Raw genomic sequence first — 22,641 nt, 5'->3', positions numbered from 1 at the left:
CTTAAAATTGTGATTACAACATGATTTTAGTAACTGATACCCTGGAGATTAACACCCATTCAACCAGATCAAGTATTACTGATATCATGCTCTACAAAATCTTCATAGGAGTGATTGGTTTATGTACTTGATACTCACAAGAATTAATTGTCAGCTGTTTACTCAGTGGGCCTTTGATAAACACTCTTTTGGCAGACTTACCTGCAAGGACTTTTTTTTTTTCCCTTGAAATTTATAGTAATAAAGTACTAAGAATAAAGAAGAAACAAGCATCTTCCAGCCTTTCGGTCCGTATATTACATAGGAGAAGAGGTTTCCTATGAATATGCATGCCAAGATGGGTTCAGATGAGGTCCAGGCTCATTATGTGCTTTTCTGCGGCATTCTTCAAATTTAAAGTTGATGTTGAAATATTTAAATTAAACATCTCCCTTTCTATCCAGCCAGTCTTTTTTCTAAGATAGCCATTGAGGGATTAAAACATTGGGCTGGAAATTAGAAGACAGGACTGTTGCTTATTTGCTTTTGTTTCTGTTGTTCACTCTAAGCAAAAATTTTTGGCTCAAGTAATATTCCAGGTGGCTTCCCTTGTGACTCAGCTGGTAAAGAATCCACCTGCAATGCAGGAGACCTGGGTTTGATCCCTGGGTTGGGAAGATCCCCTGGAGAAGGAAATGGCAACCCACTCCAGGATCCTTGCCTGGAAAATCTCATGGACAGAGGAGCCTGGTGGGTTGCAGTCCATGGGGTCGCAAAGAGTCAGGCACGACTGAGTGAAAAACACTGCTTACTTAATATTCTAGGCATTATGGTAGGCAGTCGATTTTATAGATATGAAAGAGAAGTTATCATTTTAAGTGCATTCAGCTTAATTGGATCCTATTTCCAATGTAACTTTGGACAAATTATTTCCCTGTTACAAGTCTCCATTTTCTCACATGTGAGTTGAGAGTGGATCAGATGGTTAGTTTATAAAGTGTCCTTCACCAGTCTAAGATTCTTTGGTTTGAAGTGACTAAATATGGCTACCTTCCCTGGCATTTAAAACTTGAAGCTATTTTACTTAATTCTGCTGGTTACAGTTTAAATTTGGAAAGTACTTTAAAATAGATGTTGTTGGAAAGTTGTTTTACACTGAGAAAGTAAGAAGCCAAGTTTTGTAGAGAATGCTTTATTGTTAAGTGATAAAGTTATTTATCAGTAGAATTGTTGTAAATATCTATTAAAAGAGTTGCCTCTCCTGTGGTGTGACATAATTCACATTGCTTCAGGGCAAGGCTCCCCATTATACCCACAACAACAAATATCTCCATTTGTTCTAGGAATCCTTATCCTTGCTACTTGTCTCTTTCTCCCTCTCCCACTATCCAGGCCTGTTGACTCTACTTTCAAAACATGTTCAAATCTATCCATTTCTCTTTCCCTCCTTTATTACCACTATAATCCAAAGCAGTATTTTCATTCCCATGCAGCAGCCTCCTAGCTGGTCTTCTCATTTCTCCTGATGCTCTCCAACAGTTCAGTTATCATATAGCAACTAGAGTGATCTTTTAAAAATTTAAATATAATTGATTACTTTTCTGTTAAAAACACTGCAGTCCATTCCCATGTCAATGAGAATGAAATGCAGCTTCATTACCTGTGGTGCATAGAAGCTACATCTGATCTGGCCCCGCCTGCCTTCCCACTTCATCATGTGTCAGCATCCCCTGTGCCCATCGTGCTCTGGCCCTATGTGCTCCAGCAAGGCGACCATTAGCCTTGTGTGGCTGTTGACCACGTGAAATGTGGCTAGTCCAAATTGAGAGATGCTATGAGTGTACAGTATACCTTTAATTTTAAAGGAACAATGTAAAGAATTAGTATCTTGTTAATTTTCATATTGCATGCATACTTGTGATAATATTTTAAATACAATATATTTGGTCAAAATGTTTCATTGAAGGATTTCCCTGATAACTCAGTTGGTAAAGAATCTGCCTGCAATGCAGGAGACCCCAGTTCGATTCCTGGGTCAGGAAGATCCCCTGGAGAAGGGATAGGCTATACTCCAGATAGCTCACTCCAGTATTCTTGGGCTTCCCTTGTGGCTCATCAAGACCTAAAGAGCCTCTTGATGAAAGTGAAAGAGGAGAGTGAAAAAGTTGGCTTAAAACTCAACATTCAGAAAACTAAGGTCATGGCATTTGGTCCCATCACTTCATGGCAAATAGATGGGGAAACAGTGGAAACAGTGACAGACTTTATTTTTTGGGTTCCAAAATCACTGCAGATGGCGACCGTAGCCATGAAATTAAAAGACGCTTGCTCCTTGGAAGAAAAGCTATGACCAATCTAGACAGCATATTCAAAAGCAGAGACTACCTTGCCAGCAAAGGTCCAAAAAAGCTATGGTTTTTCCAGTAGTCATGTATGCATGTGAGAGTTGGACTATAAAGAAAGCTGAGCGCTAAAGAATTGATGCTTTTGAACTGTGGTGTTGGAGGAGACTCTTGAGAGTCCCTTGGACTGCAAGGAGATCCAACCAGCCCATCCTAAAGGAAATCAGTTCTGAATATTCACTGGAAGGACTGATGCTGAAGCTGAAACTCCAATACTTTGGCCACCTGATGTGAAGAACCGACTCATTTGAAAAGATCCTGATGCTGGGAAAAATTGAAGGCGAGAGGAGAGGGATGACAGAGGATGAGATGTTTGGATGGCATCACCGACTCAATGGACATGAGTTTGAGTAAACTCCAGGAGTTGGTGATGGACAGGGAGGCCTAGCATGCTTCAGTCCATGGGGTTGCAAAGAGTCGGGCACGACTGAGCGACTGAACTGCGCTGAACTGTGGCTCAGCTGGTAAAGAATCCACCCGTGATGCGGGAGACCTGGATTTCGATCCCTGGGTTGGGAAGATCCCCTGGAGAAGGAAAGGGCTATCCACTCCAGTATTCTGGCCTAGAGAGTCAATCACAACTGAGTGGCAAAATGTTTTATTAAAATTAACTTTATTTATTTTTACTTTAGTCAATGAAGATACTAGAAAATTTTAAATTACACATATAGCTCACATTATATTTCTGTTGGAAAGTACGTCTCCATCCACAAAGGCCTTTTTCTTTCCCAGGGTCATATCTACCCTAGGTCTTTTTCTTGAGTTGTTCCTCTGCCTAGATCTTTGCATTGCTGCTTCCTTATCAGGTAGATCTTCGTTTAAATGCTGTCTGAAAGAGACCTCCCACTGATCAGCCAGTTTAGAGTAACTTAATGACTTTGTCCTGCTTACCTGTTTCCTTGTCACTATCTTTTATTTTGTGTATTTCCTTGTTCTTTTATTCTGTAGCTCCCCACTCCCCCTCCCATAGTGCTTTGCATATTAGGGTACTTCATAGATGTTTTTTTAAAATGATGAACAGCACTGGGAGAATAGAAAAGATTTTTCTTCTGAAATCTTTATTAAGAAAGAAACTGAAAGGCACTCAATTGTGTCTGAGTGTGTGACCCCATGGACTGTAACCTGCCAGGCTCCTCTGTCCTTAAAATTCTCCAGGCCAGAATACTGGAGTGGGTAGCTGTTCCCTTCACAACCCAGGGATTGAAACCAGGTCTCCAGCATTGCAGGCAGATTCTTTACCATCTGAGCCAGGAGGGAAGCCCAACTTCCAGTCAGTTGCTATCAGGAAGTGGTTTAAGGTCAGCTGTAACCCCACAGCCTGGAGGGTGGTAGTCAGAACTTGAATGTGTGAGGTAAAGAAAAAATTAATAGCAGTTACCTTTTTTCTCTTCATAATGGATTTTATTTTCCCTAATTGGGAGTGGGAGAGAAGAGGGGAGGAAGCAGGGAGAGAAAAGGTAGAATTTAATGCCACAGTGAATTGCTGAAGTTTTAATTCTGTATCTTAGCTCATAATGAATATTAGGTCAAGTTCAATAAGTTTATCTTAGTCTGTCTATATTTGATTGTCTCAAATATAAATAGATGTTTTTTTCTCCTAAGTCTTTTTGATGAGCTGATATTCCTATAAAACATACCTCCTTCACAAACGTTATGGATTTTAAATTCTAATTTTTAATTTTTACTTTGAAATAATTTCAAACTTAGAGAAGTCTTAAGAGAAGTACAGAGAACTCCCAAGTTCACCAGTTGCTAATATTTACACAGATTTATCAGTTGCTAATATGTTGCTACAATTGCTTTATCACTCCAACTATCTGTAGACACATTTTTAATTTCTGAATTATTTGAGAATTAGTTGCAGATGTAATATATCTTTATGCTCAATAAGCATGTAATTCCTAAAGACAGCATAACAACAATTCAGTTACCAAAGTTAGGAGATTTAGTACTGATTAAATACTGTTATCTAATATATGCTTCATATTTGAAATCTACTCATTTTTCTAATAATGTGAAATAGGCATACAATAAGGAGGGTAGTTGAGCTATAACTTTTTCTCCCCTAGGGATGGTAGAAATTTGATCTTTTGAATTCCCGGATTGAAAATAGAATATAGCAAATATTTGGTCATCATGAGTGTTTTTTAAAATCCTCCCTTCTTTTTAATTTCTGAATTACTTGCTTTGAGTAGTGTTGTGTAGGTTCATACAGAAAGGTAGGAATGGTAGCTTCGGAGTAAGTGACTTGATAAGTCATAATAAGGAACAGAACTTTTCCTTGTCTTCAATTCATACCGATGATCCATTCAGCAGCCGTAATTTTCTAAGTCTCTGGCAAAAGAGGCCGAAAACATTTGAAGATAAAATTTATTGTCAGGTACACTTAACTTGGCTTGTGCTTCTTCCTAGCCCGTGACTGAAGACTTACTCAAACAACAGAAGTTGAATTCAAATGAGACTGGTACAACTCAGCAGTCTGTATCTGATTCCCATCTGGCAGAACTCCAGGAAAAAATCCAGCAAACAGAGACCACCAACAAGGTATGATCAAAACCATGCCCTTGGGGATCACAGGGTTTCTTTATATTCTCAGAAGTGTAGCTCTTTCCTTTCTGTCTCAAGCGTTTTAGTCTGTTCTGCACAGATCAGAATTTCTGCTGTCTTTTAGGTCTGAGATTAAAACTTGAATATGGTTTTTAACTGTATAAGGTACTGAGACAAGAAGTTTATGCTTTTGATTTAACTTTTGACCTTTATGTAGCCCATGGATTTTAACATCTGCTTAGAAGAAAATTCCCACAATTTGGGATGCAGCACTCCTTGCTTGTACCCTTGTTGTGTCCTGTCATGTAGTAGATAGCAAAAGCTCCTTGGTCTTTGTATAAAGGCTCCATAGTGACTCATATGGACAAGTACCCCCAGTACGGCTGCTGTCATACAGAAAGCACAGCTCATGAGAGTTGAAGCAATTGAGTATTGCAGGAAATATTTCATATCTCCTGTTACTTTGTCTTGCTGATTGACTTAAGACTTTAATGGTTACACTGTGTGGGGGAAAATAGCAATGTAACATCCCCTAAGAAATCCTTTAAACCTAGATTTGAGGACCGATTTCATGGTTGCATTAGAGAGTAAAAGAGATCATTGACCTACCAAACTGTTTTTCTTGACTGAATTCAGATTCTTCAAGAAAAACTGAATGAAATGAGCTGTGAACTGAAGTCTGCTCAGGAGTCATCTCAGAAGCAAGATGATACAATTCAAAACCTCAAGGAAACTCTGAAAAGCAGGGAAAGTGAGGTAAAATGTTTGGCAATCGTGGACCTATGAGGAAATGGTTTTTCCCGTCAAAGTAGACAAGTATCCTATAATCTGTAGAAATGGATATTTTCAGCCTAACAGATCGTAGAGAAATTGTAGTGTCATCTAGATTGGTATTTTGGAATAGTCTTGCTACGAAAATCTGTATAGGTGAGATAATAAGATAATGGAGTTTATACTTAGTTTGCTAACATGTTTGGTACCCCATCTCTTGTTTGCAGACCGAGGAGTTGTACCAGGTGATTGAAGGTCAAAACGACACAATGGCTAAGCTTCGAGAAATGCTGCACCAGAGTCAGCTTAAACAGCTTCATGTATGTGAGGGTCACCCAGGACAGGAGGCGTCACTTGAGGATGTGCCGCTCTCAGCCACGGTCTTGATCTCGTTGGTCTGCTTGGCTGCTCAGTGCCGGCCCTTCTTACGATGATGCGTTTCACTCTCTTTTCAGAACTCAGAGGGTACTTCCCCAGCTCAGCAACAGGTGGCTCTGCTTGATCTTCAGAGTGCTTTGTTCTGCAGCCAGCTTGAAATACAGAAGCTCCAGAGGGCAGTACGACAAAAAGAACGGGAGCTGGCTGATGCTAGACGATGTGTGCGGTTTGTAGAGGCTGCAGCACAGGAGAGAGAGCAGCAGAAAGAGGCTTCTTGGAAACATAACCAAGTAAATGATTAATCATTGTGTGGCAGTGTGTGAAGGTGAACTTTGCCCTGGTAATAACTTTTTATGAGGATAGCGTGTGTTGAACGTACCTAATCTAAGTAATTCAGTTCAACGGGCTGTGTTCTGGAAATACAAGAGTGACTATCACAGGCGCTTTCCTCCTCAGTTACTTGTAATATAGTATGAGAGACAGTCATGGAGACAGTATTTCAGTGTGGCAAATACTGTAGAAGAGACATAGGCATCCTATGGGAATATATAGTGTGGTAAATATTGTAGAGGAGGCATAAGGATCCTATAGGAATATACAGGGAGAGCTGAGGGAGCCAGGGAAAGCTTCACGAAGGAACATTGTCTAAGATTATTCTTCAAGGGTGGGTAAAAGTCAGTGAGACAGAAAAGCAGGAAGACCAACCAAGTGAGAGGAATGGCATGCCATGTGTGCTTTTTTTAAAAATTAAAACATATAATTCTTAAATAGTTTCTTGTTAGCTTGGAAAAAATGCTCCCAGTTCTTTTTTAAGAATTAAAAGGATGGGTAATAATCGTGTATCCTTGAGCTTATTGGTAAAATAAAGGATCCACGTTTACCCTGGAACCAAATCCCACTTAGTGCTTATATAGATAGATCACTTTTAAGTCAAAAAGTAAGTATTGAATCATAGTATTAATACTCCCTCCACAGTTCCCATAGTTTCCCTCATCCTATTTGACCCTTGTAGTATTTCTTTCGTAATTTTAAGAATGGCACTTTTTGCTACTTTATTTTTTTGTTCTCTATGCCTTGAAAGTTTTGAGGCCTCCGTATCTAATGACCATGTGAAAATTTTAGATTATTTGAGAAGGGGAATCTGTTTAATTCAGGAATTGCGAAAAGCCCTACAGCAGCTACAAGGAGAACTTCAGAGTAAGAGCCAACAGCTTCATACCCTGGAGGCTGAAAAATATACTGAGATTCGCACCCAAGAGCAGCACATTCAGCACCTCCACCACAGTCTGAGTCACAAAGAGCAGCTGCTTCAGGTGAGTCCACAGAATGATTCAGCTGAAACTGGGTTCACGGGACACGGGCGTTTATGTTCATATCATCTCAGAGTGTCCACTTGTGTTGAGTACCTGCTACATGGAGAACATTGAGGTGTGGGGACCAGGAGGATTCAAAAGAAACAGAAAGTAAATCCGTGCGTGAACCAAGATGATAACCAGCAAGTGTAGGAAAATAAGAATGTTCAGCCAATAGTTATTAAGCATCTCTGTGAGTCAGATACCAGACCAGGAATGGGGAAGATGAAGAGAAGATATGTCTTCTGCTCCCACTGAAGACCTCTATATATCCAGTTATTTAGGTGATAAAATGTAAGTTATAGGGGAAAAAATGGAAGACTGAGGAAGAGAGTGGTCAGTTCTACCACCTACTCTAAAATTTAGTCACATTGAATACCTTATACTTCACTGACCATATGATTTTTTTCATAATATGCATACATATATTATACCTACATTTTTTTCTCTGACAGAAATACCCTACACAGCCTCTTGGGAAACTCCTAGTGCTTGCTTTAAGAGCAAATGTAACCTCCTTCATGCGAACCTTCAGGCAGAGTTAGACAATGCGTCCTGTGTTCCCCCAGAAGATGTGTTTATGTATACTCACATATATATGATGCGGAATTGTTAGCACTTTGTGTGTCTGTTATCTCTGCTAAACTGTGTTCCCCTTGAGAGTGATCACATTGTGTTTTTTATCCTGAGACACTAACAGATTGCTTCACACAGTGTAGGAATTCAGTTAATACTAAGTAAAACGAATAAAGGAAATTATTTCTTGGTCCTGTTAGGAATTTCGGGAGCTCCTGCAGTACCGAAATAACTCGGACAAAACCCTTGAAGCAAATGAAATGTTGCTTGAGAAACTTAGGCAAAGGATACAAGATAGAGACGTTGCCCTAGAGGTATGTTCCATAATTCTGCTCACGATGCTATGGGTTATTCTGTCCCCAGAGGGACTATAGAAATGTGTGTTAACTGAATTTGCTGCTTTTTGGAGTTGGTTTTCTATTCTTTTATATTTGGAATCTTATTAAATAAGCGTAATCAGAATAGTGGCTCTTACGGAGCTTTGGGATGCTTACTGCTTGCAGCGGGCTATAGATGAAAAGTTCTCCAGCCTAGAAGAAAAGGAAAAAGAACTGCGTCAACTTCATCTTGCCATGAGAGAGCGAGATCACGACTTAGAGAGGCTGCGCGGTATCCTCTCCTCCAGTGAAGCTACCATGCAGGTGAGAGCAGACTCTGTCCTGACTTGGCATCCCTCTCCCACTCGGATTCTAAGCTGGAAGCATCACCCCTTCCATCGTTTGCTGAAAATCAGGATATTCGTTTTATATATTAAAAAATGCAAAACCAAACAAAAATAGCAGTCATTAGTTCTGTTATCATAGACTATGGAGTGAGAAGTTTTAGCACTTCTTGTATGAACTTTGTAGGACAGGGCAGTGAATACGGATTCATAGTTCTAATTTATTTCTAATCCTTGTCAGTGTTTCTATGCTTTTATAGAACCATTGCTCAGATGCAACTATTATATTGTATTTTTCTCATTAATATTATATACATGTCAATGTATAACCACAGTCAAGAGTTCTTATTTCTCCTATTAATATTTACTCTCGGCTATTTTTGTATATTTCTTTTAGATCTTTAATATCTAACCATCTGGAACTTCTTGAAAAAGTTCTTCACTTCCTCCAAAATACTTTATTTAGGACATACATGATCTCTCTCTCTACAAACTAGATAAGAGTTTCTAATAACAAAAAATAGACTAATACGGCATTGTTAGATTAGATACAAAGTTTTTCCTTTTGCAAAATAAATTGATAAGATAATATAGGAGATAATGTAAAGGTGGGTCAGGTCTGTTCATGCTGAGGAGCGTGGGGCGGCTCTTTGACTTAGCAACTGCTGTCTCTATGACTGTAGAGTATGCAGAGTCTCCTGAGGTCCAAAGGCCTGGAAGTGGAACAGTTGTCTGCCACCTGTCAGAACCTCCAGTGGCTGAAAGAAGAAATGGAAACCAAATTTAGCCGTTGGCAGAAGGAGCAAGAAAGCATCATTCAGCAGCTACAGACATCTCTGCATGACAGGAACAAAGAAGTAGAGGCAAGTATTTAGTTAACTTACGGGCAGTCGGTTTAGTGATGACATAATCTCAGTCTTGGATTAGGACTCTTGAGCTCTGAGAGGCTGGTGACCCAAGTGTTTAATTCCATCCTGTGCCTGGGCAGGTCATTGGCTTTCATGGGGATTTTTTCCCTACACCTCTAAACTCAAGGGGACAATTATCTTTCTCAAAGAAGTTATGTGAGAATTAATGAGATCCAAAAAATATACCCACAGTATGATAAGTAACCTCTGTTATGGTGCATATGCTGTGTCAGGCACTATTTTAAGCGCTTATTGCTACTGCTTAGTTGCTTCGCTCATGTCTGACTCTTTGCAACCCTATGGGCTGTAGCCTACCAGGCTCCTCTGGCCATGGGATTCTCCAGGCAAGAATACTGGAGTGGGTTGCCATGCCCTCCTCCAGGGGATCTTTCCCACCCGAGGATCAAACCCTGATCTCCTGCATTGCAGGCAGAATCTTTACCACTGAGCCACCAGGGAAGCCCCATTTTAAGAGCTTAATGGATATTAATTCACTGAATCCTTACAAACCTATGAGGTACATAATGTTATTCCTCTTTTACGGTCAAGGGAACAGACTTCTGAAGTGAATTAACTTGTCGAAAGTGACATAGCTAATAAGTGGTATAACCAGTGTGCAACCCAGATGGTGTGGCTCCACAGTTTTAACTACCATGTATTACCTCCTAGTGTAGACTTGGGAGCTACAACACTGTGCTTATAAAAACAGCGCTTGTTGTTTTTTGCAGTTTATCATTGTGTGTTCCCCTATAAAGTTAAACTGGGGAGAAAATAAATGAACTGAGTGCCCTTTTATCCCCATCTAATATTATTACATGCCCTGAGCATATAAGGAAAGGACTTTAGAAAACAACATGTAAGTTGCCATTCTAAGTTTTTTTTTTCTGTATTATTAATGTTCATTCCCTGAGTGTGTATTGACAGTCTTTTATGTGCAAGGCCTGTGCTAGATCATTTACAAAAATGAGTAAAACATCATACTTGCTGTCTCTTCTGTGATAGATTGTTTTAAGCCCTTTCATGTGTATTAGAGATAATTCTTTCCTCCAGAACTTACACTCTCTCTCCTGTATTAGGATCTTACCGCAACATGGCTCTGCAGACTTGGACCAGGGCAGAGTGAGATAGCTGAGGAGCTGTGCCAGCGTCTACAGCGGAAAGAACGGATGCTGCAGGACCTTCTGAGTGATCGGAACAAGCAAGCGGTGGAATATGAAATGGAGATTCAGGGCCTGCTTCAGTCCATGAGCACCAGAGAGCAGGAGAGCCGAGTAAGGACTAATGCACAGGCTGGGAGAGAATCGCCCTGCACATTTATAGTCCACACTACAGAAAGCATTAGACCCTTGTTACTTGTAAAATTTGTGTTGTCTTAAGTCCATTCTATTAGCTGTTTTTCCTCAGCCTATTGACTCTATAGTTTTACATGGATCATCAAGTGAAAGTCACTCAGTCGTATCCAACTCTGTGACCCCATGGACTATACAGCCCTTGGAATTCTTCAGCCAGAATACTGGAGTGGGTAGCCATTCCCTTTTTCAGGGGATCTTCCCAACTCAGGGATCAAAATCATGTCTCTTGCATTGCAGGTGGATTCTTTTACCAGCTGAGCCACCAGGGACGCCCATAGGAACTATTTCTAGAACACTTTGCTTTTGGAGGATGCCTAAATAATACATATCCCCACTCATTAAGTTCATTATGTATTGATAACATTTTACTTTCCTTAATTTTCTGATCATTTTGACTGAAAGGAATATGGGGTTCTGGAGTGTTTTGATTTCGATTCTAAATTATCAAGACTTGAGTGATATTTTGTTTCTACCCAAGATATGAGGAATCTTATTCTTTGTACATTTTGTCTTAATTCATGTAAAATCTGAGTTATCTTAAGAGGGAAGAAGAGATTTTTTTCAAAGCTGTGATGAGAATAAATAATCTCACAGTAATATGGGATATAGATAGTAATTTCAAAATAACAATGCACAGATATTTCAAAAGCAAATTCTTAATTTATCTTCATTTCCATATATCTTTCTCCTAAAGGCTAGAGTCTGGTATAGTTGGCTTGTGCTACATTTCAGGGACCAGTCACTCAGAATTCCCCCTAGTCAGTTTTCAGAGGGAAATAGATTCTTATCATTTGCCTATGTTATTTGACCGTAATAGTCTCTAATGCTTCCTTATAGTATGGAATGGTTATATTCCACTCATCCAGTTCTCAGGCCCACTGAAGTAAATACACATTTTGTTAGAAACATGCTGCTTTGTGCTGCAGAAACTGCTTTTAGAATGGCCTAACAATTATTGTAAATTATTTAAAAATTTAGCAGGAGACTAATGAGTCTTTGAGTTTTCTTTTTCACCCTTTTGTCTTATTATACTTAATATACACTTTGTCTTATTACACTTAATATACACTTAATATACACTTAATATACACATATATGTTGTGTATGTGTTGGTAGTAAAATAAGGGAATCTAAGAGATGCCTGAAATTACAAAAATCTTCAGCTCAAAGAAGAGTAGTGATTGTATTCTTCTAGATGTGCTTCTTGAATTTTACATGCAGAACAATCCCTCAAATAGCTTTTAAAAAACATAGCCTCAAAAATCTGCATTTCTTACCAGCTTCCAGATGATGGTGATGCTGCTGGTCCGTGAACCACACTTGGAGGAGTGGTGCTAAAAGCAGCATTACTAGAAAAAGAGTCAGGCCAGTTAGAGCATATGTCTGACACAAGATATCTTGTGTATTATTTACTCTGTTTCTTCCCATAATCTAACAGATTTTTATTAGGGCAAATTAATAATGTACTGTTACCTCTAAGATGGTTATGTCCAAATCCCTAAAGAGTCTGAATTTTCCATGCTAAAACTAGAGGGTTATTCTTTTATTTCTCTTAGAAGTTATGACGAGGGCTCAGCTTCTTATTTAAAATAGTAGTAATTCTTACCAAAGATAGTTGATGCTAATCTGACATATCCATCATCTTACATTCTTAGTAATTTTAGTCTTACTTTATTATTTCTGGATTTTCTGATTAAATGCAGACTTTCTATGTGGTGTGCATGCTAAGTTGCTTCAGTTGTGTCTGACTCTTTGTGACCCTGTTGACTGTAGGCCACCAGGCTCCTCTGTCCATATGGATTCTCCAGGCTGGAACACCGGAGTGGGTTGCCATGCCCTCCTCCAGGGCATCTTCCCAACCCAGAGACTGAAGCCATGTCTCTTATGTCTCCTGCGTTGGCGGGCAGGTTCTTTATCAATTTTTTCCTTATTGTGCCATCATGTGTCTTAGTAAACTATGGGATTTGAAGTGAAATAAACTGGTGTGATTTTGAGGTCCAGATTCTCCTGGTCATGTGGTCTGATAAAAATGTTTCTGTGTGATTCATTCAATATCTAGGTCTTGAGTGCCTATGTATTGAGTGCCTTCTATGGGCCAGACCCTGTTCTGGGAGCTTGGGATTCAGCACTGAATAAAACATCACAGTGCTTGCTCTTAAAAAACTTTCATCCAGTTGCAGGTGTTGGGGGAGAGAGAGACAATTATAGATATACTGATTACTGGTAAGTGCAATGTAAAAAAAAATGTAGCAGGTCAGCAGAAATTGGGAGTAGAGATGAGCTTGCTGCATTTAGGTGGGAAATGCAGAAAAGGCCAATCTGAAAAGTTGGAATTTGGCAAGACCTTGAAAAAGGAAATGGCAACCCATTCCAGTCTTCTTTCCTGGAGAATTCCATGAACAGAGGAGCCTGATGGGCTACAGTTCATGGAGTCACAAAGAGTCAGACACAACTGAGTGACTGACACTTTCCTAGACACTTTAAGGGAGCAAACCATGCAAATGACAAATGTTTGAGCAAAGACCATCCATGCCAAAGGCACATGTATCCCCAAGTAAAGAAAGACATCAGTTACCCAGTTCAGTATGTTACTAGCCTGGCATTTCTGGCAGAACCAATTTCAGATTAGTTTATCTATGATAGACATGTCGCGTTCTGTTTTTCCGGTTTTCTGTGTATGAGACTTTCTTTCCACTGCTTGACTGTTTTTTCCTGTAAAATTAAAGTAAGGAAATGATTTCTTAGAGCCCCACTAACTTTTTTTTAAATGCTTTTAACAAATGACATCAGAACACAAATTTTGTTTTATTAGAGTCTCTCTCTCATGTTGTGTGTGATTTCCTTACTAGGCTGCTGCAGAAAAGATGGTACAAGCTCTAATGGAAAGAAATTCAGAATTACAGGCCCTGCGCCAATATTTAGGAGGGAAAGATTTCATGATGTCCCAAGCACCCCTCTCTAACCGACCAGCTGAAGTTACCTCCATCAGCTCCCATCTTGAAGAGCAAACTGGTCAAGTAAGAACTATGGACTTGTTTAGATGTTTATGCCAGCTGCATTTTCTTTTTATATCTGAGGCATAAGTATGATACTTTTAATACCAAGTTGTGTGAGGATGTTCCAAGTCCTGTCATTGTGATCATGGTTTCTGTATCTTCCTAAATCCCCTGACTCTTCCAATTTTTAGGGTTCAGTGCATATACCCTCCAGAGATGAGAGCACTTCATTGACTGCCAAAGGGGATGCTACCGTACCCAGGTCCTCGTTAGGTAAGTATCAAATTTGATTTCAGTAAGGAATCTCTGTCTTTCCTTCTTGTAACACTCTGTTAACAGATTTGGCCAAGACTCTCTTTCTCTTCCTACCTTAATGGAAAAAATAAGCTTGGATTCCACTGAAAGACTGAAGAGATGTCTATTCTAGGGAGAACTGGCTTTACCTTACATTGAATTAAAGCTATTGTGCTGGCTACATGATTTGGCCCAAAGAAGCTGCATCCTAATTTTCCTTTTCAGATAGCTTTGCAGGGACTCAAGAATGCAGGAGGCAGTGTTTTCAAACCTGCCCGGCGGGACCATGGGGCTGATACCTTCTCCTGAGTATCTTTGAAGCAAGCTGAGGCTACTTACTGTACCTAGACAAAAGCTACGTTACAGTATTAAGAAGAGTAGGCAGTGTTCATTGAGTCATTTGCCAAGCTCTGCCCCATCCAAGAGGTGGTTGTAGGCCTTGAACTCCGTAAAAGTAACTGAATTATATGTGAGGTGTAAGCAAAACTCAAAATGAATGCCTTAGATTAGTCTCAGAGACCAAAATATTAGGATCTGGAGAAGTGTTACAGAAACAGGGGCTCACCATGATTAGTGACTTGGTGACTATAGTGCTGATAGAGTGTTGTGGACTTGAGGAATTAACTTACAGTTTTTTAAATGATTTTCAGAATGTAAAAACTTTGTGTCTGTTTTATAGTATAGGGCATTGTGGAATTCATAGGTAAGCTGTGCAAGTAATCATTTTTTAGTGGGAAACTTTATTCTCGTCAAAGCGTAAAGATGCTGGATATGTTTAATTTACTCCCTATTTACCTTTTTTAAAAAGCATCTTTCCCCAATTTATTTTGTAAATTTCAAACCTATATGAAAGTGGCAAAAATGGTACAGTGAATACCCATGTACATTTTTATTAAGATTCACCAACTGTTAAAATTTTGCCACTTTTGCATTATTTCTTGCATGTATGTGTGTGTACACACAGATGTAATGTTTTTTTCTGAACCATTTAAAAATTACAAAGATCATGACACTTCATCCCTACATACTTCATTAAACAAGAGCAACCTCCTGGGTAACTACAATTACCATGTTCAGTCAGTGTAGCTTTAACATAGTCCTAGCATCTACTGTGCAGTCTATTTTCAGAGTTTCTGTTGTCCCTGTAATACTCGTTGATAGCTGGTTGTTTTCTTCCCTCCCTACTGCCATGGTTCTTCAGTCTCCTTTAATCTAGAACCATTTTCTAGCTTCTTTTGTCTTTTTTTGGCATTAGCAGTTTTTTCAATTAAAGTGTAGTTGATTTATAATGTTGTGTTTGTCCCCAGTGTACAGCAAAGTGCTTCTGTTGTATACATCTTTCTCCGATTCTTTTGCATTGTGGTTTACTACAGGTTATTGAATACAGCTCCCTTTGCCATACAGTAGGACCTTGTTGTTTATCCATTCTGTATATAATAGTTTGCATCTGCCAGCCCCCAATTCCCAATCAAGCCCTCCACCATCCCCGCTTGGCAGCCACAAGTCTGTTCTCTGACACTGGCTGTTTAGTTTCATTCATTTTGTTCGTATTCAGTTTTGGCTTTTTCTTCCTCATTATTGTTGAACTAACTTTACCCATTAATAAGAAAACATTAAAATGGTTCAAAGCTCAAAAATATAGAAAAGTGTATTCAGAAGTCCCATCTACTTCTCTGTCCTTTCTCTCCTGTTTTCACTCATCCTCTGAAGGCAACTGGTTTCATTTCTGAGGTATCCTTCCTGTGTTTCTTTTTATAGAAGTAAGCAGATTAATCCTATGTGTATATGTAACATGCATGTGTCCCCTTTTCCTAACATAAAACATACTCCGTAGATGTATTCTTTTCTAAACAGCTTGTTGTACTTAATATCTTCGAAATCACTCCATGTCAGTTCATAAAGATATTCCTCATTCTTTTTTAAAGCTATATATAGAACTTCATTGTGTGGATATACTGTACATATTCAATCTTCTTTTTATAGGCTTATAGATGGATTGCAGTGTTTTGTTATTACAAATAATGCTGTAAAGAACATCCTGTGTATACATGTTTTGTTGTTGTTGGATTGTATCTTAGAATAAATTTCTCAGAAATAAGGCAGCGCAGATCGTATTACGGTGATACTGGCCGTAAGCAGCACTGTGTATTCATCTTTAGGAGACTTGGATACAGTTGCGGGGCTGGAAAAAGAACTGAGTAATGCCAAAGAGGAACTTGAGCTCATGGCTAAAAAAGAGAGAGAAAGTCGGGTGAGTTTTCTAGTTAAGTCTAATTTCTAAGTTCCTATATTTTTCTCAAAAGAGTTTTAAGTATTCAAGAGGGAGAGAACATATGTGTACCTATGGCTGATTCATGTTGATGTATTATAGAAACCAACACAACATTGTAAAGAAATCATCCTCCAATTAAAGGTAAATAAATTTTTTAAAAAAACTTTTTAAAAAAAGGAAAGAGTAAAATTCTCCAAGTATAATATCTGGGTCCAAATCCAAGTTGAGCCTTTTTTCTTTCTAGAGAAAAGTAGAAATTGCTTTATATTACATTATCTCACCAAGATGCTCTTGTTTTTAATAAATGAGGATTATTAAAACTTTTTAAGTGCTGAAAGAACACAGTTTTCTTTACCCATGTCTAACTGGAATAAAATAATTATAGAGGACTTGTGAAAAAAATGAAGTGCTATATAATTGTTGCTTATAATTATGACAGATCCATGAAATTAGTTTTAGAACATAGAACAAGAGACATTCAAGAAAGATCCATAATGTTTATTGAGAACTTGCTGTATGTTATGCACTGCACTGGGCATTTAAATTCGCACTAATACTTAACAACTCTGCAAAGTAGGTTAATGTTGGCCCTATTTTATAGAAGAAGAAGCTGAAACACTGTTTTAAAAGATGAAGGAGAGGAATTGTTATGTGACTATAAAATACTAAAGCTACGATTTAAGCTCAGGTCTTCTGTGACTCAGCATGCTTCCTCCGAAGTCCTTTCCTGGAGCAGATAATTTTTCCCATCCATATGCTCTATTTCTAGCAACAGTTTTCATCATTTTCTTAGAAGAGGCCTGTTAGCCTTACAGAATCCCTTCCCCTTCTGCCTCCCTATACAACTAATTGTTTGTCCAACTTGGATGAAGAGAGAGGAAGCTTTAGGGCCACAGTATAGGGTTACAGGCTAAAACTAAAACCCTTTATGTCACCATGGCCTCTACTGTAGAAGATCAGACAGTGTCATGGGTCCCTAAACTAAGTTTAGTTGGCCAGTCTGTATAGCTCCTCAGTTTTTGTTCCACCTCTTTCCCATAGTTAGATCTATAATATAAAACCTGTGTTCATGTTTGTGGTGAAATTATCTTATTGTATTTCTTTTCATTACCATATCTCTCCTTACAAACAGAATCATGTTATATGACTCAAGTTTTGAGGATGTGAAATTGTGTGGCATTTTAAAAATACAAGTTTAAAAAAAATCCCCGTTTCCCTCCTTTTCCAAAATTTCGGTTCTACCCTAGCCATTATGTTGTTCCTGTTTCTCTCACATACTCAGTTAAGACTAATGTTACTGCACTTCTCTGAGATCCCACATGCCATGCAGTACAGCCAAAAAAAAAATTAAAAAAACAAACCAATCTGCTATGTTTTGTAGTGCTAAAAAAGTAGAGGACATCATTAAAACCACATTACAACTTCCTATGAAACGTCCTTTGATATCACACAGTGTGGTTTATGGATCTGATCCAGTAGCTCACTCTTCATGTTCTAGTTTTCATTTGCACTACTGCTTGATAATAATAGATATGGAAAAGCATCTGCTTCAGTGTCAAAATGTAACCATGACACCCACTGTTTCCTCTGCCCACTGACTTCAGGGTTTCCTTCTCCACAGATGGAACTCTCCGCGCTCCAGTCCATGGTTGCTGTGCAGGAGCAAGAGCTGCAGGTTCAGGCTGCTGACATGGAGTCCCTGACCAGGACCATACAGATTAAGGAAGACCTCATAAAGGTCGTTCAAAGCTTTCGAAAGACCCTTGGAAATGATTACAGCTCAGAATACCTTCCCCTTCAAACAGCACTTGGATTCATTGAGCCCCTGCGGTGGTGCTCGTCTTCTAGGTCCAGGGCTCGTTTGAGCCTCTCGGTATTCCCAGATTCTCTCAGACTGATATCAGAGTGGCTCAGATTTCATTAAGAAGTTATTGTTACTATCATGGCTTATTAATATCCCACTTAATGCATAGTAGATTATTTCAAGAGCATTTATTCCTCTGTTGAATAGCATTTTTTTTTCATTACTATTTTTATTACTAGTTTTTTGACTTTTAGGACCTGCAGATGCAGCTGGTTGATCCTGAAGACATCCCGGCTATGGAACGGCTGACCCAGGAAGTCTTGCTTCTTCGGGAAAAAGTTGCTTCAGTAGAATCACAAGGACAGGAAACGTCCGGAAACCGAAGACAACAAGTAAGCTATTGGAGTACAGGCCTTATTTTTACTGCAAAATAAACAGTGAACAAGCTGTCAATTACTTATGATGGTGGCTGTTGCTAGAATTTCATCAAGAATCTGTGCTCCCAAGTTCCCCACCGTGGCCAGTAGCAGCCACAGGTGCTGTTTTCTAGCACATGTGGTTCCATTGTAACTGCTGCCCCAGATCTGACCTTTCTTGAATGCCAGACTTGTTATTAATCGAAAGACCGGTTTACCTGTACTTCTCCGTGTCTCTGTTACCATGTCTATAGACACTACTCATCTCACTCCAAACTGGCTTTAACTCTACCAGTTCCCTTAAACAGATTGCCGGTCATGCATTATCACAGGTTGTCTTCTTTAGAGCACTTTACTGTAGCTCACAGTGACACCTGTCTGTGACTGATGGATGTCTGTTCCCCAACTAGATGGTAGGTTTATCCTTAGAACCTGGCACAGAGAAGGGGCCCAGTAAATATTTACTCAGTGGACGAAGAGCGCTTGTGAGTCCTGCTGTCTGTGTCCCTCTTGCCCTGTCCTTGCTTTGTCTCCCACTCCTCCCTCTTAGCCCGTCTCCTGTGTTTCTAGCTTTGTTTTCTTCTTTCTTCTTCTTCTTCCTCCCATAGTTGAATTCTGCCTTATAGAGTTTTAGAGATAAAAAACTTTATGACAAATATGACATTGACTTGAAAACTGTAGCGTACTATATAGAAAGGATGAGTCAGTAATGAGATAGTGAGCTGCTTGAGTCATAGTCCATGCTGATTCGTTCTTTTGATCTCTTTCTCAGAATTAACTGTGGCTTCGTGTTTCTGTTTGCGTGTTGCTTCACTTCTTTTTCCCCTCAGTTGCTGCTGATGCTCGAAGGACTGGTAGATGAGCGGAGTCGGCTCAATGAGGCCTTACAGGCCGAGAGACAGCTCTACAGCAGTCTGGTGAAGTTCCATGCCCATCCAGAGAGGTGAGAGAGTGACTGCATTGTTTTTCCTTTTATTCCTCATTACATGAAGATACCTACAGCTTACAAAGTGGGAAGAAAAAGAAAGTGGACCATTACTGGGGTCCAATTTGTCATTCGTTTTATGGATTCCTCTGAGCCTCAATGTCTGAATTAAATCAGGAATACTGCCTGTTTCGTGTAGTTATTGCAAAGATCAAATGAGAATACATGTCAGGTGTCTCAATTCGTTCCTTGCATGTAGTAAGAACTTGTGTATTTCTTTCATTTGTCTGCTCCTTGTCCTATTAAAGGCTGCTTCATTATATTATAATAATAAGAGTAAGACTATAACGGGCCCTGATATTCACTGAATGTCACTGAGGAAAATGTATTTGTTGTTATGGCTACTATTACTGCAGGATTACCAATAGCCATCATGATGAATATGTTTTCCTGTACCTCTTAATTTTTGGCCATATATATTATTATCTTTCTGGTACATTTTCTGTTCTCTTTATTTATTTTTTTTTCTTGTTTTGCCTTCCCTCCTAGCCCCTTTCTTTCTTTCCTAATTTTTATTTTTGTTACTATTCAGCTTTCTCTAATGTATTGCTGAGTTAAATTTGTTTTCTTTCTCTTTCAAGAAAATGAAGGCAGAGGAAGGGTATGATAGAACCAGTTGTGTTACTTGTTAAGGAATCTCTGACTCTCTGTGAACTGGATTCCTTCTCAGAGTACTGTGAAGTTTGGTTAACAAATGACAAAACATATACCTTCAGTAGCAACCAGCCCTGCTTGGCTCAATATGAATTCAGTTTACAGTTAGTTTTTCCTGGGTTTTGGTTTTTCAGAAACTAATGCATTCAGTTAGAAAATGAAATTTCTCCTAGTAGCCTTGTAGTGGTGTTAGCTAAATATTAGGAACTATAATTTTATGTCGGGTTAGCCCAGAATCTTGGATAAAGGGACAAACTTTACAGAAAGCAGACCTTGCTAGTCTACCAGCAATGAACACAGGTGCCACAACAAAGACCACATTCATTGGTTGTATTCTAGAGACACAGTAAAATGTGTCTCCTAGAGTCTCATGGCTCAGACTGGCACTGTTGGCTCTTTGGAAGCATCTATGGACTCCTTATGGGCTTCCCTGGTAGCTCAGTGGCAAAGAATCTGCCTACAATGCAGGGGACACAGGTTCGATCCCTGGGTTGGGAAGATCCCCTGGAGGAGGAAATGGCAACCCACTCCAGTATTCTTGCCTGGAAAATCCCATGGACAGAAGAGCCTGGGGGGCTATAGTCTATGCGGTCGCAAAAGAGTCGGACACGACTTAGCGACTAAACGACAACAACGATGGACTCATTACATTGATGGCTAATTCATTTTCCTTCTGTGTGTGGCATGTTTAATCAGCTCTGAGAGAGACCGAACTCTGCAGGTGGAACTAGAAGGGGCCCAGGTGATACGCAATCGGCTAGAAGAAGTTCTCGGAAGAAGCCTGGAGCGCTTAAGCAGGCTGGAGACCCTGGCCGCCATTGGAGGTGGGGAACTGGAAAGTGTGCGAGTTCATCACGAGCATGGCTTCTGAGCACTGGCGGGTCAGACTGCAGCCCAGGATGGAGACCCTTGTGTGCACTAACCAGAGAGCCCTGTCTGAACTAAACGGTGACTTACTAATGATAGAACTGGTACAAGTAGCCTCACCTGCAAAGTGAAACTCATTTTAGTCTACCTGTATTTCACTGTTCGTAACTGTCTCTAAGTTGAATGGTGGAGGTTACAAGGTATATTTGCACACTATAAATCATTCCATTTTAGTTTCCTCACCACCACCCCCCCCCACTCCTTCTTTTCCCTCATCCCTTCTATGGGCCAATAAAGTTTATTCCTCCCCCACTTTCACAATCCATTTCATATATTCCATATCATGTCATAAATGCATGTGTGTGTATTTTTTTGCCATTCAATCAACTCCTGCTCTTTGAGTGAGAGCAAAATTTTAATCAAAGGTTCAAGATGAGAGAGAATGAGAGTCTGTAGAATGACTCTGCAGAAATGGTATAATCCTTAGAAGGTAATCAAAGCTAAGACTTGCAGGAGTAGACTGAAAGTATTGGGAAGGCCAAGTTAAAGAGCAGAGGCAAAGACTGTTAAAACATTTATAGTAAACCTTTACCTCTAATATTGTTTCAGAGTTGATTATTGAATGACAGTGAAAAGAGATTAGATGCAGATTAAATTACATTAATTTTTTTTTCTTTAAACCAAGCGTATAATATTTAGTCAGAACATAACTTTAAGAAAGCTCCCAAGTCTATCAGGGTGAGAATTCTCCACATAAAATGACAATTTCAAATGTAATGTCCCCTTTCAAGTTCAGTATTTCACCAAATAACTCATTATGGTCAGAATAGCCTACTACTTGTATTTTTTTCTTTTGGTAGTGGCACTAGTTGGAGTACTATATTTTTCACTTTTTCGTGCTTTTGCATTTCTCCATGTTAAAGCAACTAATAGGCTTCCGGCTTTGATGTGTTTGAATAGTTTAGAAAGAAATGTCACACATCTTTCTAGGCTTTGGTCATGTCTCAGTGTTTTGTTATCACAACATGATGGAAGTAAGAAAGGGGGTCCTTTAGATTATACTTCTGGTATCTTAAATATCAATGTAATTGATATCTTAAATATCAATAAAAAAAATAACAGTAACCAAGGTTACTTTGGAGCTTTGCAAGCTCGTGAGATTTGTTATTTCTGCTGGATATAATTTTCCCAGCTTAGAAGCTGAGGTTTCAGATTTTAAACATGGAATTTGGAACTAGGGATTGGGGCTCTTTAGCACCGTAAATGTAACTGAGTACCCTTTCTAAACTAGGCGGAGCACAATGGTTTTTCTTTTTTTCCTCCCATTTTTTTACATGACATTTTACTTCTTTCACATTCATGTGCTGACATGGCTTGTTTACATTCAAAATTCTGTCCAAGTTTCTGTAACCTCAGCAACACCTGTA

At 39.2% G+C, this 22,641-nt stretch overlaps 1 protein-coding gene across 5 annotated transcripts in view; it reads left to right on the top strand.

Moving 5' to 3' along the window:
• Positions 1 to 22,641, top strand: part of PDE4DIP (phosphodiesterase 4D interacting protein) — a 203,936-nt gene that overhangs the window by 126,564 nt on the left and 54,731 nt on the right. For all 5 annotated transcript variants that reach the window (XM_052637981.1, XM_052637980.1, XM_052637982.1 and 2 more), the window contains 16 exons: positions 4,794 to 4,925; positions 5,565 to 5,684; positions 5,927 to 6,019; positions 6,155 to 6,367; positions 7,232 to 7,390; positions 8,206 to 8,319; positions 8,509 to 8,646; positions 9,350 to 9,529; positions 10,651 to 10,845; positions 13,776 to 13,943; positions 14,114 to 14,195; positions 16,376 to 16,467; positions 18,110 to 18,226; positions 18,547 to 18,684; positions 19,539 to 19,651; positions 21,044 to 21,171. In XM_052637981.1, the coding sequence (XP_052493941.1) occupies positions 4,794 to 4,925; positions 5,565 to 5,684; positions 5,927 to 6,019; positions 6,155 to 6,367; positions 7,232 to 7,390; positions 8,206 to 8,319; positions 8,509 to 8,646; positions 9,350 to 9,529; positions 10,651 to 10,845; positions 13,776 to 13,943; positions 14,114 to 14,195; positions 16,376 to 16,467; positions 18,110 to 18,226; positions 18,547 to 18,684; positions 19,539 to 19,651; positions 21,044 to 21,171 (2,182 nt within the window). The remainder of the gene's footprint in view (positions 1 to 4,793; positions 4,926 to 5,564; positions 5,685 to 5,926; positions 6,020 to 6,154; positions 6,368 to 7,231; positions 7,391 to 8,205; positions 8,320 to 8,508; positions 8,647 to 9,349; positions 9,530 to 10,650; positions 10,846 to 13,775; positions 13,944 to 14,113; positions 14,196 to 16,375; positions 16,468 to 18,109; positions 18,227 to 18,546; positions 18,685 to 19,538; positions 19,652 to 21,043; positions 21,172 to 22,641) is intronic.

This window comes from Budorcas taxicolor, chromosome 3 (assembly GCF_023091745.1).
Source record: "Budorcas taxicolor isolate Tak-1 chromosome 3, Takin1.1, whole genome shotgun sequence".
NCBI classification, from domain to species: domain Eukaryota; kingdom Metazoa; phylum Chordata; class Mammalia; order Artiodactyla; family Bovidae; genus Budorcas; species Budorcas taxicolor.
The sequence above is the reverse complement of the archived record's forward strand: the minus strand, read 5'-3'. Positions and strand labels throughout refer to the sequence as shown.